The sequence below is a fragment of the Hetaerina americana genome, unplaced genomic scaffold (genome assembly GCF_022747635.1).
Source record: "Hetaerina americana unplaced genomic scaffold, ioHetAmer1.1.p SCAF_4, whole genome shotgun sequence".
NCBI classification, from domain to species: Eukaryota; Metazoa; Arthropoda; class Insecta; order Odonata; family Calopterygidae; genus Hetaerina; species Hetaerina americana.
In genome coordinates this window covers 25,363,179-25,382,405 of record NW_027286985.1, presented here as the reverse complement: position 1 = coordinate 25,382,405, position 19,227 = coordinate 25,363,179, and the positions used below count along the sequence as shown (strand labels likewise).

At 39.0% G+C, this 19,227-nt stretch overlaps 1 protein-coding gene across 4 annotated transcripts in view; it reads right to left on the bottom strand.

Annotated features, from left to right (window-relative positions):
• LOC139692605 (glycoprotein-N-acetylgalactosamine 3-beta-galactosyltransferase 1-like) overlaps positions 1–19,227 on the bottom strand; it is a 130,819-nt gene that overhangs the window by 25,940 nt on the left and 85,652 nt on the right. The window contains exon 1 of one of the 4 annotated variants that reach the window (XM_071590890.1): positions 15,892–16,119. The exons of 2 other annotated variants lie outside the window; for them this stretch is intronic. In XM_071590890.1, the coding sequence (XP_071446991.1) occupies positions 15,892–15,910 (19 nt within the window). In that variant the 5' untranslated portion in view covers positions 15,911–16,119. Of the gene's footprint in view, positions 1–15,385; positions 15,831–15,891; positions 16,120–19,227 lie in introns of those variants that run through there. One more of the 4 variants, XM_071590892.1, reaches the window with a different exon arrangement.

Sequence of the window (19,227 nt, the reverse complement as noted above, 5' to 3'; positions counted from 1 at the left end):
TACCACCATTTTGACAAGAATATTTTTTCCAATTGCCATTAAGGTGAACGTATTTGCTCCCATATCCATAATGCGTACACGTGACACGCGTCAAAGCTAAGTCATCAATGCGACGTCACAACTGGCCAGCCAGACAGTAGAAGCAAACAGACGAATGCCTATGCGGACTTGAAACAAGAAATACAATAGAAATATCAAGGCAGGCATACGAACGCGAAAACATTCGAGGTCGAGCTTTTGCGACCGTTGAATTAGACCGGAGATGATAAGCGAAATTAATTCGATCACATTAGTCAACATATAATTAGAGTTACGCATTATGGGTACGGGAAGATACTCGTCCCAGTTACATAGATAAAAAATGGGATGTTTCTTTTAATTTGAATATTATCAGTTTTCTTAGAGAGGAAACTGAGCCAAATCGAGTGCTAAGGGACCACAGCCATCAAAATAAGGGCCCCACTTCATTTCACCAGAATTGCAAGGTTACAGTCGTTGTCAAACAAATATCAGGAGAAGAGCTTTAGTTTGATATGAACATTAATAATTTCAAATCCACAGGAATGAGATTCACATGTATTACCGCCACTAAGATAAGCCGAAATGAGTATTTGCGTACATAAAGAAGAGAATTGATGGCAGGTACACCAAGTACAATGGCGAAGAAAAGATCAACGTAGACTTAAATATGAAAAGTAACGCTTTATGGATGTGGAACCTAGTCTTTGAGGAAAAATTGAAGACTTTTGAGATGCGGGTGTGGCGAAGAATGGAGGAAATAAGTTGAATAGAGGAAGAAAAACACAAACAAAAGTGTTCAATAGAATGGGGCAAAGAGAGGCAGTTACAGATGTAAATTCAAAAAGGGGTATGGCATATAGGCAGAGGCTATACTGGAAGATAGGGGGATGTGGAATGGATAATGCTGGGAAATCGGGGTAGAGAAAGGAAAAGAGAGGGCTATTTAGATAGCATGAACGTACGTAGACGCTACGAAGAAATGGATAAAGATATGACGTAAGGCATAAAAGAGGTAAATCTCGTGATACGCACCAGTAAATAGTCGTTGGGGACCATCAAAAACATACCTTCATTACATTTGAATGCCTTGAATAAAAAATAACTTTACAGATAAAAGACATAAATTAGAGATGGTGGAACTGTTGGCAGTAGTTTAAGGAAGACGAATATAAATACAAGGAATTCAGGAGAACAATGTCGCTAAGGAAAGAGGCATTCACAAGAGACGATACTGTCGGTCACGACGGTCAAGTCAAGAGGTAAAGAAAGTTAAACAAAAAATGCCGTAGCACAAAGCTTTGGGTGGTTGGTTCCTAAACCTGGTGTTTCAGGAAAGAATATGTTAAGAGTTAGGGTATTTTTGAGATATGGGTATGCATACATTAGGAATATGCGGTGGAAGTGAGAGAATCTAATGAAGATGCGCCAAAAAGGCGATACTAGGTAGATTGAGAGTTGCCATGCGTAATCTGAAGAAAGCTTTGTATGAGAACGAAAATGTAGAGAAATGGCAGGATGCTGAAGGGTGTGATAGAATGCAGGGTAGCCGGGGAAAGAGGAAGAAATAATGTATTTTGGACAAGCTAACGGGAAGTTCGAAATGTACACAACTAAAGAAAATTTGGCGAACAAGTATATATGTTGTTAAATTTATTTATGAACTCTGAAAGCCACCGTTAGGCTGTGTGGCCGGGGGTGAACACACACCAGACAATTATTAACCCGAATATGACTCTACCGCGGTTGGAAAATGTTATTCTGAACCCTTACGGTTCGTGGAAAAAATATGCATATCTTAAATCTATCTGTCCTACACAATCTCTCAAATTTTATTGATGTGATCTCTCGTACCATAAAAGATGGGGGTAATAATACATTTTCAAAATCACTGCAGAAGGGACCTCCTTCCAATTTATGCATGAGCTTCAATCTGTAATTAAACCTTCGCTCCGGGAGTGATTCTCAACCTAGCTGCTCTAATATTTTAGGAACATTACTACGCTTATCTTAACGTTTTACAAATCCAGCTCTTTACACTGCACGCGATCCAATATGGAAATTCACCCAACGTCGTGAGGAACCCAAATAATTGCAGTATATTCTAAATGAGGCCTAACCAACGATAGATAACATTTCTCTTAGGCCTTTTCATCACATTAACCCTGTACTCTTCTAATAAATCCCAATTTTTTGTTAGCTTGTCCACATATTCCCCGTATGTGTTTCACCCAGGAGAGGTCATGAGCGAGGATAACGCCTAGGTATTTAATTGAGTTTACACATTCCATTTAGGCGTTCCAAAACGGAAGGCGTTCGGGAGTGATTGACTCTTTTTCCAAAAATTAATGACTATGCACTTTTTTAAGTTTAATTCGAATTGCCAAGTGTCGCACCGGCGTTGCATAGCATTAAGGTCATCTGACAAAGCTGCTGTGTCCTCAGGATCACGGATATCACGGTAAACCGTGGTCGGCAAATAAACGTATCTTACTAGTGTCTACGGAGTCAATGTCGTTAATGTAACGTAGGAATAAAATATGTCCGAAAGCACTTCCCTAGAGAATACCTGATGTAACTTCTACTTAAATTGAGCTAATTCCATCCATGGCAACTCTTTGTACCCGACCAATCAAAAAGTCTTTAATCCAATCCCGGATATTTTTATCTACGCCATATGCTTCTAGCTTAGCGAGTAGTTTACTATGAATTACTTTGTCGAAGACTTTCTTAAAATCTAGAAAAATCGCGTCCACTGGAACATTGCTCTCTCCCGAAATTAGAATATCATGAACAAAGAGCGCAAGTTGTGTCTCGCAGGATCTACCTTTTCGGAAACCGTGCTGATTGTTCATTAATAATTTCTGATTATCGAGGTATGTCACGATCGAACTAGCAACTATATGTTCCATAACCTTGCCCTAAATGTATGCAAGAGAAATAGGTCTGTAATTGCTTGGTTCCGGTAGCTCTGGTAGATCGCAAGATAGATATCTAGATATGGCGCAATTTCCGAAGCTAGATCCTTAAAAACGAGCGGGTATTTCATCGGGCCCGGAGGATTTATTTTATTTTTAAAACGTTCTAATCCGTCATATGCGATTTCAACTTTGGAAATCGGTTGATCGGAGGCATTCGCCGACACATTGAAAGACACTTTGAAAGAAGGAATTTAATAAGTTAGCCTTTACCAAACTGCTCGTTTCTCTTTTACCTTCACCATTTTTGAGTAAAATTAACAGTTGACTAATTTCCCTGAACTTCTCTGACATATGACCAGAGGACAAGAAGGGAGGTAATGTATAAGGAGGTGAAGAAGAAAGCGGTTTAGAGAAAAATGTGACCTTAATCTATATCTCCTCGGCGAACTACCTAAAATAAAGATAAAACTTCATCGCTGAGGTTGCAAATAGAAGTTTCAGACATTAAGACTGGAAAATACCAAAAGATTTTTGGGATAACTCATTGGACTTATCTATGGACTCGACTGTCTAGTGATGTCAATAGTGAAGTGATAAGCGAGCGCGAAAAACTCCACTAGTAAAGTGAAAGCGACAATAACAACGGCACGAGGTTACTAGATAACAATATAATTTATTCGGTGGAGCTAATCACTCCCGAACGCCTTCAGTTTCGGAACACCGTAATGGATTGTGTAGACTCAATCAAATACCTACGCGTTACCCTCACTCACGATCTCTCCTGGGTGAAACATATACGGGGAATATGTGGACAAGATGACAAAAAATTGGGATTTATTAGAAGAATACTAACTAAATGTGATGAAAAAATCAAAGAGAAATGTTATCTGTCGCTGGTTATGCCTCATTTAAAATATGTATAAATTATATGGGATCCTCACAAAGTTGGATAAATTGCCAAGTTGGATGTTGTGAAGCGTAGAGGAGCTAGATTTGTAAAACGCTATGATAAACTTAGTAGTGTATCCAAAATATTAGAGCAGCTAGGCTGAGAATCACTCACGGAGCGAAAGTTAAATTACAGATTAAATCCCTCGCATCAATTGGAAGGACGTCTCTCTAGCAGTAATGTTGAAATGCATTTTTACCCCCATCGTACTTCGGTAGGAGAGATCATGTACATAAAATTAGAGAGATCAAGTGTAGAACAGATATATTTAAGACCTCATTTTTTCCGCGAAAGATGAGGAATCAGAATAACATTGTTTGACCACTGTAGGGATTACAATAGTCGGGTCAAAATTAGTCTGGTGTGTATTCACCCCATGACACACACCCTAGCGGCTGCTTGCAGGGTACTGAAATAAAATTAAAAATAATAATAATAAATAAACTCCCATGGTTGTCGATTAATTTAGTGAAGCTAATATGTTTCCTGTACTAACTACCTCATCGAATATTCCCATTGATTCATTAATTGCAAATGAAATTTAAATGAATGCAGTCGAAAGAAAGGGGGACACCAGGATTACAACCAGTGAGGGTACAGACAAATAGCTTTTTAACACTTAATCAATAATATTTTTGCGTTTTTTCTAGGAATTTAAGAGCCGTATACGTTTTAATTAAATGCTCTCGGATAGGCAAGAGCGTGTCATTTTTCGATATATCAAAGCTGAACTGATAACGAGAAAAAACAGCATACACATACCTAGCAAAGTAATTTAAACTTAGCGATAACTATAAATAAACGATATCTAACACGATCCCAAAGGCCGGTACATAACGCACCCGCAGCGTACTTGCGCGTAATTAGTCATTTCGATATTAGTCGACATAAGGCAAAAACAATTACGATAAGTTTTTTTTAGAAATAAAGACGCTTCACACAAGACTGAATCTTTACTAAGACGCGTCTTAGTAAAGATGCAGTCTTAACTTGTTTTGACTGTGGTGCAGCAGAGTCAAGTTCAACTTCCGACTCCATAGCGCATCTTGAAACCAGCCAAAGCCGACGGGCGCACCATACGTAGGATAGAAACAATATTCTTTAAATTTACGTGTTTTTAGGCGCGGAGATTTCTCAGGTCAAGTGAGGAGTTCGACCGTCTTGACCTCAAAAAAAGGGACATCGGAAAATCGAATCTAATAAAATGTTTGAGTTCACGTAAACATCCACGGAATTTTCCACGAAAATTGGCGGAATTCCGGCTGCTTACAAAAATCTCCGGTTTCTTACAAAAATCAAACTCATACTTGGCACTCAATAAGAGATTTCATTGAAGATCGATAATGTTTATCTCAATTTTTCCTGTAGTTTATAATAGCAAATAATACTACAATACTTTTTAAGGCATCATGTCTAGGAAATTTAAAGGTGTCATTACAGCTTAAACTGCTTTTATAGCAGAACAATGCGCACGAAAGCAATGTCTATACACGCAGAAACATAAATCTCTTGTTTTATCATTTTTTTCAGAAGAAGCTGAACTTCTAAGGAGTGATGATTTGCACAGAGTGCAAGTAATCACCAGTATTTATTCTATTACCTGCCACATCTCATTTTCAGGATGTTTGGCAAATCTATATTTTAGAAGTGCAAAGTACAGCAATATAACTTCCTTTTTCGCAAGCGCAAAACGCTTTCAAAAAAGGAAGTTATTTCGCCGCACCCTGTGTGATGATCAACGTTGCCATGCCAGTCGAAGACTCCCTGCGATTTTTAAACAGAGATGGAAAACTAGAATTACAAAAATCATAAAATGTGCAACAGCACGTTTAATAACCAAGGCAATAACAAACGGAAGGCCGTTGAAAATTAGAATAAATACTTTACTTTAATTTCTAAAATTAAATAAGCCAACATTTTATGAATTCCCACTTTTCTCTAAGGCAGTTACCTGAAGCTGTCATATACGTAGGTGATTAATACGGTCGTGCCACAATTAAGTTGGGTGAAATCTACAGTCTTTCTAACCGTCTACATCAATCAATTTAAAATATATAAAAATATTAAAGACTCAAACTGATTATACAACTTTGAGCGACTGAAATATAGTAAAAAATAACCTGTAATTTAAGACACGCCCGGGGACTCCTCGCACGTAAGTACAAAATGTTGTGGCAGAGACCATGAAGAGTTGAAATACATAGAAGCGTTTAGTTTTACTTTGCAATGCACCGTAATTTGGAGTGACTTAATAGAAATTTTTATATTTCCCACGCAGAAAATATTAATTTATAAACCAATACATTTAAAAACGACGACAACCAATTTTTTCGGTCGTTACACAGCGGCGCAGCACTTCAAATTAATATCTGAACCAAAGTCATTATTCTTCCTCACAATTATCGAATTCTCATTATCTTCTTGCTTTTAAAGTATACTATAAATAGGCAGCAGCAAGGATATAAAAAAGAGCTCGAAAGAATGGTGGTCGAACTAACTAACTTTGTCCAGCCATATCGCGCCCCCTCAGGCCCATTATCTACCAACCTTGTTTAAAACATATCAGTCTGATAGTTGAAAAACAGCAGCGCCAACAAATTCATTCTGTTATCACATTCCATTATTCAAGTTGAGACTATCGAAGCTTTCCTTATCTGCTTCGGGTAATCGTTTTCAGGTAGCATTACGGTACCGTCTACTAAGCTGGTTTCGCCGAAATTCCGCATAATTTCAGGTGGAAGTGTATCCTTCTATGTTTTCGAAAAATGTTACTTATTTCTTCGTCATTGGCAGCGATTGAATAATAACAATGTTGTCAAAAGTCATTTCGGGAGAAGAGTGCTGTGTCATCTGATGAATGCTTCCTCCCATCTCGTCCCGGAAGTTATTAAAACAATTTATTTTTCTTCCTACCTTGACTAAGAACGACTTCGCCGAAATTATGGCATAAAAGATGGTCCCTAAAAATCCTTGTGTTGTCGTAGGGATCATATTGACGACAACCCTCTTTTCTCCTTCCTCTGGGACTAATAACTACTTACCTGCCTTTTTCGATTTGACTGTAGTCTTGAGTCCCTCTTGTCTTCAGCCACTAAGTGTTTCAATGAAAATGGCCCGTGTTTCAAATGATGGTAATTGTAGGTAAATGAGCCGAGTTACATGGCGTGGTTCGGACATGCGCAGCACGCAGATATGCCACAATTCCCGTGATCTTACCTGCTCGCTGATTTGAGGAGAAAAACTATTATTTTGACGGTGAAGTAGCTATTAGAGGGACGACTGCGGGTGGTGGTGTTTCAGTATGGGGTGTTCGACAAAATGTATTAGATTTTGTGGAATAACAGTGGATACTAATGCGAATAGTATCGTCGATGCAGAAGGCCCAGGAGGGAGGTTTTAAGGTGTTGATTTTCGAGGAAAATACTTTCGAAGAGGACCATCAAAGGTTGGCACATTCTGCTCCGCATATATTGGCATTGTAATTCGCTTCCTCCTTGAACTATACAAATAATGCGATCCGCGGTTTGATCTTCTTTTTGCCCTCATCATATGGCGTCATACCCTGTCTCAATCCTGTACTCTTCGTTCGTCGTCATTACAGGAAGCTCTGTCCTTCGGCATCTCTCTCCTTCTCCTCCATTATCCTCTCCTACTCTTCGCGATTTTCTGGATTGTTATATTATTTTCATTTGACCTCCGTAACATCTATTTCTCTACCATTTATGTTTGGGCTAACCACTACCAACTCACTCTGAGCTAACCGGATATCAATTTCTGTGGATACGGGTCCATTAGTAGGTGGGCAGAGAGGAGAGGATTAATTTTTTTCCTTCCATATTTAGGTATTTTTCAATCCCTAAATTCAACCCAAAACCTATACCCAACACGAATCACTTTCTCTCAATAAAGCATCCTCCAACAAAACCATTATAATTCCATAAGGTATTCTGTTACTCCTCATGTGTGCCCATATACCCCCTTCCCCATGACCCCAATTCACAATTTCAAACTCCATCCTCCACTCCTAACTCTAATATCTCCCAAAATGCTTCCAAAACACATAACCCTAACAACCCCTGGACGCCCTAATGTGTCTTGCATCAACTACCCTCCCGAAAGCGCCTCCGCACTAATTGACCATTACCTACAACCCATTGTCACGTCCCTTCCCTCCTTCATCAAAGATTCAACTCCTAACACTCCTTCAGCCTCCAACACTCCGTCCCAAACCCTAATTAAACAACTTGACTTATGGTCGCCATCGATGTCACTTTTCCCTATACCTCCATCCCTCATATAGAATGCCTAGAATTCTTCCGCTATTACCTCGCTCAAAGCCCCACACCACACACATATTCCAATAGACTTCCTCACAGACAGACCATCAGGCAAAATTTGTATTAACAGGTAACGACTTCAGCCTAAAAAAATACGATTTTTTGCACACAAAACCCACTTAAGTACTCTATGGCTCCTCTCATGGCCACCTCTTCATGGCCCACTCGAAAATACTTTCCTCCAAACCCAAAATCTCAACATAACAGTTTCAGGCTTAACTTTGTGGAATTCCTTCATGATGAGGGTGGAAAAAGAAACTTGGTACTTCCACATAATGTTTTATTCACCCGATGATGACGCGCAGCATCGAAACTATAGTCGTGTGAAGTATTAAATCTTTATGTGGAATTGCAAAGTTTCTTTTTCTACCCCAACCAAAATCCCAAACCACTCTTCTGGCCCCGTTATATTGCGCTACCTACCTTCTTCGGCCACACTTACTAAATAGAGGGACCTGCCCTGGCATCGAACCCCGGGCAAGTCCCTCAGGGCACCCTTAGCTTCACCCAAGCTATGAGAATTTTCAGGTAACAGTTCTTACTGGGAAACCATAACCGGCGCAGGAAGAGCAACTGGCCCCCCTACCTGATGTGTGAATTTCACACGCCGCCCGGCTTAGTACTGCGTGAACTACCATCACCTACTAAACCGATCTTCGGGTTGTTTACTATGTTTATGGTTTATTGAATATATATATATATATATATATATATATATATATATATATATATATATATATATATAATATATATTTATAATCGAAAAGAATAGATTACCATCAGGCAGTATTTGCTTGCTCTGCAGATTTCATAAAGACAACTGACAGAGTGAAATGAGTAGAATTAATGAATGTATTTCAGAAAATATGAGTATATTGGATTGGTAGGAGACTTATCCGAAGCATGTACGTCTCAGACTGCTCAAGCGCGAGTGGGTGCAGGGCAGTGGTAGGATGAGAGATAAAACACGGGTGTCCGTTATCACATGAGCTGTTCAACTTATATTACGAAGGAAATGATAAGAGGCATGGTAAAAATTGGACATAGGAATGAAAGTCGCAGGGGAATTCATAAAATTGGTCAGGTTTTCGGATGAACAAACTTTGGTTTGTCAGTCAGCCAAGGGAAGGCAAGCACTGCTGAGTGCATTGGAAAGTCCGTGTTATAGGTATGGGAAGAGAATGTATGTAAATCAAATTACGGATACGCGGTTTCCCAGAAAAAGGAAGGCTAAGTTAAATATCAAAATAAGAGTTCATAAACTTGAGCAGGTGGAATAGTTTACCTATCTAGGAAGTTTTCTGGAAAAAATGGTCATAGTATTCTAAGGAACATTTGACGAAGAATTGCGTTAATCAGAGAAGCTTTCACAAGGACGTAGAAATTGATGCCGGGGACGTTGAGTAAGGATATTAAGAACAGGCTTGTCAAAATTTTCGCATGGCGCGCGGTTTTGTACGGCGCGGAAACATGGTAATTGACGCAGGATGATAGGCATAAATAAGAGGATTTTGAAGTAAGGGTGGAAAAAGTGAAGTGGACTAAAAGAAAAACAAACAAGAAAGTGATATTAATGGTGGGCGAGGGGAGAGGATTGTTGGGAGAAATCCAAAGGAGGCAGGAAAGATGGTTGCAGAGCATTTTGATTGATAATGAGATGCTGAAGACTGTGATTGAGGAGAGAATGTTGGGCAAACGATCAAGTGGTAGAAATGAGATAGACATGTTGGATGGAATGAAGTGAGGAAGAATTCGGAATTGCTGACAGGTATATTGCAATGGATGTTAGATTGTGTTTTGCTAAGAAAGACAAGGGAATTGTCGCTGTACCGTTTTGTCGTTTGTGTCCATCTAAAACCTACGTTGACAAGAATAAGATATAAATATAATTATCATATTATATATATAATATATAATATTATATAAAAATAAAATATATAATATAATATTATATATATTATATTATATATAACATTATATTATATTTTACATATAATATATATAATAAGTACATATATAATACATATAAAAGGCATGATAAAAATGGGAGATAGGATTATAAGTCGGCGGGGAATACATAAAATCAGTTACGTTCAGTAATGATCAAGTTTCAGTTAGCAAGTTAATCAAAGGGTTACGACACGGACATAGCATTAGATATTAATGCATCATTTTTTATGCATAATTATCACATATAAAATCAGTGTGATGATATAAGATGAGAATAAATGTGAACAACGCAAAAGTTATGAGGTATTCGAGACAAAGGAGGTCTAAGGTAAACGTTAAAATAGGAGAGCAAAAACTAGAGTGAGTGGAGCAGTTAATCCATCTTGGCAGTATATTGGACCAAGTTGGTCGAAGTACTAGGGGCATCAGAAGAAGAATTGCGTAAGGCTAAGAAGCTTCCTCTAGGAGGAGGAAGTTCGCGACAAGGCCTATTAAGTAAGGATGTTCGGAAAAGATTACCGAAAAGTATGATGTGAAGATTGGTTTGGCGCGGTGCGAAACCAAAGTCGTCGGAGGGAAGGGGAGAAAGGAAGTATGAGAAGAGAAATGAATGAGGAGAAGAATTATGTAGAGCGGAAGAAGGGCTTACGAGCCTCGTAGTGTAGCGTCGATTGTCAGGTTACGTTTCCTTACTTAGAACTTTTTGAATGTCCAGTCATTGCCCATAGTCTTACGGACGTGATTGCACAAAATTGGATAATAGCCACTTAAAACCATAAGTATTTAAGCAAAATAGATCGTGACACAGTAGCTTTTTGAATTTTCGGAATATGCTCCAAAGATGAAAGTGTTAATCAAAACCATTTGGCTAACCTATGTTCATGCGATTATTACACAGTAAAAATATTAATTCCAACCGTATAATAACATCGTAATTGCTTTCTGTAATAATTATTATCAATATTTACATGTTATTGTGCTCTGAAGACTCACCAAAGTTAGGAAGTACCAATAAGTGAAAACAGATATAAACACCGGATGACGGCACTTAAACATCGAAACACGTGTTTTGTTTACCAACAAATTATTAAATTTCTCTCAGTAGTTTCATATTTCGACATTACCTAAATATTTTGTTAGCAAGAAAATCTGTTGCTTGAATCTTGACACATGCGTGGGAGAGAATCAGAAAATGTATCCTGTTGTTGGTGTCTGTGCGCGTTATTTACCATCATTGTTGGTCTACTGTTTACGTAGGTTTGGGATGGATACAACAAACTTAACACTCCTTCATTTCTTATCCTCATCCAAAAGCCAAACTGACCCCACACACAACTAAAAACCATTCTAATTCTCCATATAACGTACATCAGTTTATTCTATTGCTTTGCATTACCTACACTTCCATAAATCGGATGTCTCATGGAGGAAGCATAAACGTTGACCCTGAAGGATTAGCTGATTAGAGGATAAGCATTATCAAACACGTAACTTGTAATAAATTGACCGAGAATTAAGCTTTTAGCTTATGCTTTTAATTGATTATTTGAATTACTCTTCCATTCTAATATTAGAAATCGAAAACTTAAAATAGTAATCAGAAAAATGATAAAATCAGCTGTAACCACCAGGAGCATTTTTTAAAACAGTCATGGAATTTATTTAATAAAAAAATATCTGATTCACCTATTTTCACGTGCATTATATATCAGTAGAATCGAAAAACAGAATTTCTGGGAAAGAAAATGTAACGTAAAATCAACAAATACAAGAGCTGATTCAGTTATCCTTGAATGCCGGAAATTCATATTACGAAGTCTTTAAAAAGTGTTTTTATTTCGGCAGATGTTTACTTCAGATAAAAAATTGTTAATGCCTAATACTTGAATACATATTTGCAGTTTCACCCATCATTCTTCCGTATGGTAAGAGGCTATGGAACTATGAAAACTAATGTTTATTCACCTATATGGGAATCGTTTGCTATAAGCCAACAGTTTTACTGCAGGACCAATCACTTCATTATGCAATTATTATCATGCAATTATTTCACTCCGTGGAGATTTGCAGCAAATTCCGAGGGGCAGGCTCACTCTCATGGTACGGTGATCTTCTTGACAATCTCCAAGCACTACTCCACGATATCGTGGCGCGAGATTCGATATAACAAAGACCGTCAAGTAACCGTAAGACATAACATCAAGCTTTGATATGCACATTGGCACAGCTATGTTACATGACTATGCTACACCAATAAAGAATAATTGAAATTGGCAAGTAAATATATGTTATTAATTAAATATTAACACTATATAGCCAATACACCAACACTAAAAAAGGAAGTTATATGGTATTTTTATTTCAAGGGCTCAAGAAAATATAGTGGATGACTACCACCTTAACACCCCTAGTATCAAAAACTTTCTCAATGAAATTCTGTGTAATGGAGACATTTAAGGGCTGTGACAGTTGCGTTGTACACGGACGGCGAAAAACTTGCAGAACTTGTACCCTTAAAAACGGACCACAGGGGCTACAAACCATTTCGTAAGCAAATAATTTTGGCGCGAATAAAAATACAGTCACACTAACTACTATAGTAAACTTAGTCATACTAATTATAAAAATGTTTTAGTGTGCTAATGGTGTATTGCAATCTGATTTCGCACACCATCCACCAAATTAGCTAGTCTTCCAAAGAGAAATAGAATAATTCATTACCATTTCTCATTGATTTCACTTCCTCCTATTATTTGGTCATTTAATTACGATTGGGCGACGGAAATATTAACCTTAACGGAGAAAGAGAAAGCAGCATCAAGTGCCATCAGATAAATGGAACATTTTTTTCAAGTTATGTAACAAATTATCATGCACAAGTATATACTACCTTGATCAAAAATTTCCCGGAATTTATTCAGAAAATTAAAAATACAAGTTTATTCATCTAAATCTATATTGTCCCCTTCAAAGTAATCCCCATCGACTGCAACACACTTATGCCAGCGCTTGATCCAATCCTCGAAACATTTTTTATATTCGGTTTTCGGTATGTCCATCAGTGCTTCCTGCGATTTTTCCATTACTTCCTCTCGGCTGCTAAAACGCGTTCCCCGTAATGGTTTTTTAACTCGATTGAACAGAAAGAAGTCACAGGGAGCCAAATCAGGTGAATTCGGTGGCTGTTGGATGGTATTTGTTGCATTTTTCGTCAAAAAATTACGAATAATGATAGCACTGTGCGACGGTGCGTTATCATGGTGCAAAATCCACGAGTTTTCTGCCCACATTTCTGGTCTCTTTCGGCGAATTGCTTCACGCAAACGTCTCATAACGCCCAAATAATACTCTTTGTTTACTGTCTGGCCTTCTGGCAAAAATTCATGATGCACTACACCGTTGTAATCCATGAAAACCGTCAGCATTGCCTTCTTTTTTGACTGAAAACGACGTGGTTTTTTTGGTCTCGGCTCATTTGGTGAACGCCATTCACTTGCCTGATGTCTGGATTGCGTGTCGTACTCATAAACCCACGTCTCGTCTCCAGTAATGATCCTTTTGATGAATGTGGGATCGGATTCAGCCTCGCAAATCATGTCTTTTGCGACGTCAACACGGTCTCTTTTTTGCATGAAATTGAGGTCTTTTGGCACCAACTTTGCTGCTACACGACGGAAACCCAAATCATTAACCACAATGTCTTGGGCGGATCCATAGGCAATGTTCAAGTCCTCCGCTATTTCTCTGATGGTTAATTTGCGGTTATTGACCAACATTTCTTTTACTTTATCAATTTTTTCAGCGACTTTCGATGTCGATGGTCTGCCACTGCGTTCATCATCTTCGATTGACTCACGACCACTTCTGAACCGCTCGTGCCACTGGTAAACGACCGTTTTTTTTAGAGAATCGTTGCCGAAACACTTTTCCAACATTTCCAACGTCCGTGCGCCACTAAATCCGTTTTTTACGCAAAATTTAATACAAGTTCGTTGTTGCAAATTTAAATCCATTTCTGAAATTGTAAAAAATCGCCAACACACACAGAGATAGATGTACTCTTGGCTACGTAACTTTTGCAAATGTCAAGTTATGACACTAAGATTTAAAGGGAATATCAACAACAGATGTACCAATTTAACAAAAAAAACAGAACTCAAATCGGAACGATGGGAGCGCCACACGGTGGTTATTCCGGGAACTTTTTGATCAAGGTAGTATATACATGTACATCCATAAAAAAGTGGCGCTGCGGGAGATTTAACAAAATTAGTGCAAGTTGCTTTCGGAACAATGAGGGACAAAGGTGCCAGTTGTATGCGTCATGACATTGGATAGAAAAGAAATATTTTTAAAATTGGAAAAAAAATTTCTTTCCAATATTTCTTTCGATACCACTTAAGAAAAAAACAATGTCTCTTTCCACCATATTTTTTATTGGGTACATCTAGTTTCAACGTATTGGCGTCATTCTCAGGTACATTTAATGGAAAGATACATTGTTTCTTTACTTCAGTGATAGTGGATTTTCACCAAATTAAGCCTTGAAACATCGAAATCTTTCTTTAAATTTAAATTGGGCCTTCTCTGCACTCGTCTGTTAAATTGTGCCCCATAAAATAAAAAATATAAGTACTAGTATTCACCGAATACTTTTTGTGCGTAGGGGCAGTTTAACTGAGTGCGATATAATTATTAAAAAAGAATTTTCAAGGAAAAACAAATGGGTCAAAATCGCATTTCTTGGAGCAAATTATTATTTTTGCCGATATAGAACAACAAATCCTCCGCGAGTCCAGATTTTTCATCGTGAGCCATGATTTTTTTCCATATTTTGTCATAATCTCTGTTTTAGTTGGTGTTTGAGTATTAAGGGATCAATGGCCACTCGTTAGGGTAAAATGGGTATAAGTGGGGCAAAAACATTTCGGCTTTTTTTTTCAAGCCGGTTCAGTTTGAATACTAATTTCTGTAAGCAGTCATATGAGGCACTTTTCGTGGATACAGCTTAATCTGCCGCATATATTCTTTCGAAAACACAAGAACAACACAGAGTCTGCCGAAACCACTAACATAAGCCGCTAATGGCGTTGTACTGCGTAATTAAACACACTAATACATGACTCCCAAGGACGGGGCCGGGCACCTACGTTCAAGCTATCGTTTACCCCACTCCACTCGTGACTCACGGGCGACTAAATTTCTTTTACCTTAACTCCTGGCCGAAGCTTTATGCGGTGCCTCCACTTGGAACACGATATCCGACCGTTCATGAATCCAACGAAGAAACCACACCAAAATCCCTTCCCGGAATATAATGCGCGCTCAACGACGTAGCGAAAATACAGCAAAAAGCAAGCAAGAAAAGAAGCATATTCTTGAACAGCTTTTCTTCGAAGATATCAACTGTGCTTATCAGAAGACGAGGGAACCTCACGGTCCGAAACGCTTAAAACATCGTCACTGTCACAACCCACTATCCTCGTGGAGATGATTTCTTAAACACGTAAGCCAAAAGACATTCGCGACGACACCACGACGAAGGCGTCAAAAGCATTATCACCTCCCACTAAATTGCTCATTTCGGAGCGAGGCAGCTCCGGCACGGGGGAGAGAGGAAGAGATGGACACACTCGCGCACGGATTCGAAAAGGCGGAGGCGGGCGACGGCTTCAAACTCCGATAACGAAACAGAAGCGATCTCTCCCCCACTCACCGTGGTCCGCCTTCTGCATCCTCGGACGGTATTACGAGCACCGTGACAGCGGCGAGCGAGCGTGCGCGTGCCTCTCTTCACAAAGGGTCGAGGTGACGACGGGAACCAGCGACCATGGCAGGGCGGCGGAAGAGGGGAACAGGAGGACGGCAGCGGCGAGGACACGAGCGCGACACCAGCGAGAGAGGAAGACGGAGCCCAGTCACCGAGTTCATCCTTCCTCCACCATCCCCCAGGACGGAAGAACTCTCCATTCAGGCGGCCTCTGACGCCACCCGCCCGCCCCTCCGCCACATCTCTCTCCCCCTCCCCCTCTCCACCTCTCTCACACGCGCCCGTCCCCTACTAACTCCCCCCTTTCTCCGGTCGAAACCTCTCCTTCTCCCCCTCTCGAGCTCCAATCCACACCATCGCCCTTCGCTCCTCCACCTCCGTCCGCTCTATTCAGTTTGTGGCTGTGTAATGCTCGAAATAATGATCATCGCATTGCGGCGTAAATGTCCTCTCTTAAAACCTTCCGACGTGCTGACATGCAAATGGACGACGAAAGATGTTTTTTAATTTCAGGTCGCGTAATAGGCGATGTCATTCTTAGAAGAAACATTCTTACCAAGAAAAAAACCAATTTACCCCGCAGAAATTATTAACAAAACCAGTGCGACTTGATATTTTAATAAATTTCGTTATACGATCCGAAATTACCCCTGATCTCCACATCGATAACATCAATGTCGAATATCTCTTAAGATGATTGAATAACACGACATACGATCGTATCGAGCTTCAATACTGATCGTGGATATTGTATAGCTCACATTTTCATCGCATTTATTCTATGATGCGATGACAATGGTTGGGGGGGCTCGATCCTCTTTCAGTGACGTCGCCTAATTATCCTAAATCACTGACTATACATCGGAATGTCGTATTGAAAATAGACGTCGAAAAAGTCCCCTCTGGGTTGCATGCAAACAAAACCTAAATCGTGGGGAAGGGGATAGTGTGGTGCTTCGCATCAAAACGAGCCTTGACACCCACCTTCTCTCTCTCTCTCTTACCTTCGCCCTCACACGCCTCTTCCCAACTTCCGTATTCTTCAGGCCGATGAACACGAGTTTACACATTGGCTCGTGGTCGTTTCAGTTATGCGCGGAATCGAAACCACTTCACTTCAATATCGCCATTCATAGTTGCGATCTACGTAATAAGAGTCACGCGGACATGAGGTAAGTATCCTATATCACAACGGAATCGACGAGGTAAATGAGCGAATCTCACAAAAAATTATTCAACAAATAACCTCAACATTTGAAGAACAACGTCAAATACTTTATTGGTGGAACATTTATTACCAATACTTGGCATCCGTGCGAAATTACATCAGAAATACTTTCACTTCGGAAGAAAGCACTTTTCCGCAGTCCTGGATTTTAAGAGCCTTAAAAGAGTCTCTGTGGCCACAAAAACTGCAGCCACTAGCAAGCCACTACATCAAATAGGCAAATGTGACCGCCTCCGTGATCATACATAATCCCATTCGGTGGAGGAATACCATGGTCAATCAGCATGCAAATGTGGACAGTTTCAACTCTACAGGTATGACTATAGGGCCAGTAACTTTATAAATATTTTTTGAGTGATGGGGCCAGTCCCAAGCACCAGCTGAACTGGTCGTGACAACGACAAATTTAGCAAATCGCATTTACACCCGTGCTCCGGAGACATCCTTATCTCACTGAGGCTCGTCTACAATTATCGACTAAAAATAAACTTTTGAAATTTCTTAAATTGCAATCAATGACAAGCTATTGGCACATCTTCCCCGTGGAAGTAGAAATAGGTGGAACGGGAGCAACTCGGTGGTATATTTTTACCATTTCACGCAAATAAATGGCTAAGTAAACTGAACAGTTCAGAATTGTTGACTTTACTCATATCAGGTAATTACTTCTCAGCAATTTTGATTCTACCCTCATTATTTACCGATTTTTACCATTGAGCTCGGAATAAATAACATTACTCCGTCGGAAGCACACCCGTTATTTCCCATGGCATTTTTTGGGCCAGATTTTTACTTACCTTTGACTTGTGAATTGAGGTCGTGGGGTTTTCAAAATTATCGACTTGCATTGTGTTAAACATTTCGTTAACATACTGAGAAACTGAATGGCAAGAAAGATAAGGTCGCAGAAACCCTATATTCTTATTACTGAAATTATCTTATTTGCCAAATTTTCGTGTAAACAAATAATTTTAATGGCAATGATATTTTATTTCTTCAACTCAACTATACCATTATAGAATAGCAACATAGGATTTAAAGGTTTTAATACTTTGACAGATCTACAGAAAATTTAATTCCGTTTTCTTGTTTCCAATGGTTTCTCAAAAGATAGGATTCCTAATATAAAAAAATAAACTTGCAAATATAAAATTAGAACAATCTAAATATCCATGAAGATTCCGAAACCAAATTTATCCTATCAGCCACTTCATATGTTTCAACTCCAATCTCCTTATAATGAACAAAACAACAAACCACAAAAATATGTAATCGTAATCTCAATTGCCATTGATGGGAGCAACATAAATGGGAAAATTAGAAAAAATGGATTGTTCTCCCAATCATTATGACGACTCAACCGCAGCATATCGTATTTTCATCGTACCACACCTTTGCAATTCAATTACAATGCCCTATTATTTGTGCGCAAGCTGATTAAGTGCAATCCATTCAAAAAGGCAAAAAGAGCGCCTAATGAAGGCCACGGGATTATTAAATTTTGTGTTCAGGTTAATTAAAGGCTAATCCTTTGGTTGACATCCGTAGCGGATTCAGAGGTAATAATTATGGAGGTTAAATTTTGCACCAGCAGGCTTTGAAATCCCTGACTTCCGATTTCAAAATTATCATTAAAATACCAGTGAGGACCTTGAGATTCGCCACTGCCTCAGGTTTCAAGTCTTTAAACAACATTGGAAACAATTGCGGCCCTAGATTTCGGAAAAATCTCGTCTTCTGTTTTCGTCATGTTCATAACGATATTTGCGATACATTGGACAAAGCGAAGAGTAAGATAATACTATGGACTTTTCTAGAGTAAATCAAATCAAATACTTCGATAAAACAGTTACTTTGAGAGGATAAAGCACGAAACTACTCGTGAAACGCGTTCGTTCCACCTCGCCCCTAAAAGTTTGGTCTAGGTCACGATATTCACTAGAAATCTGCTATCGGTAAAATAATGTCATATACACTTGTACTCTTTGCAAATGATGCTGAAAGGGAAAAAATGAGGATTTTCGAAACTACGATAAAGGAAAAATTATCAAATT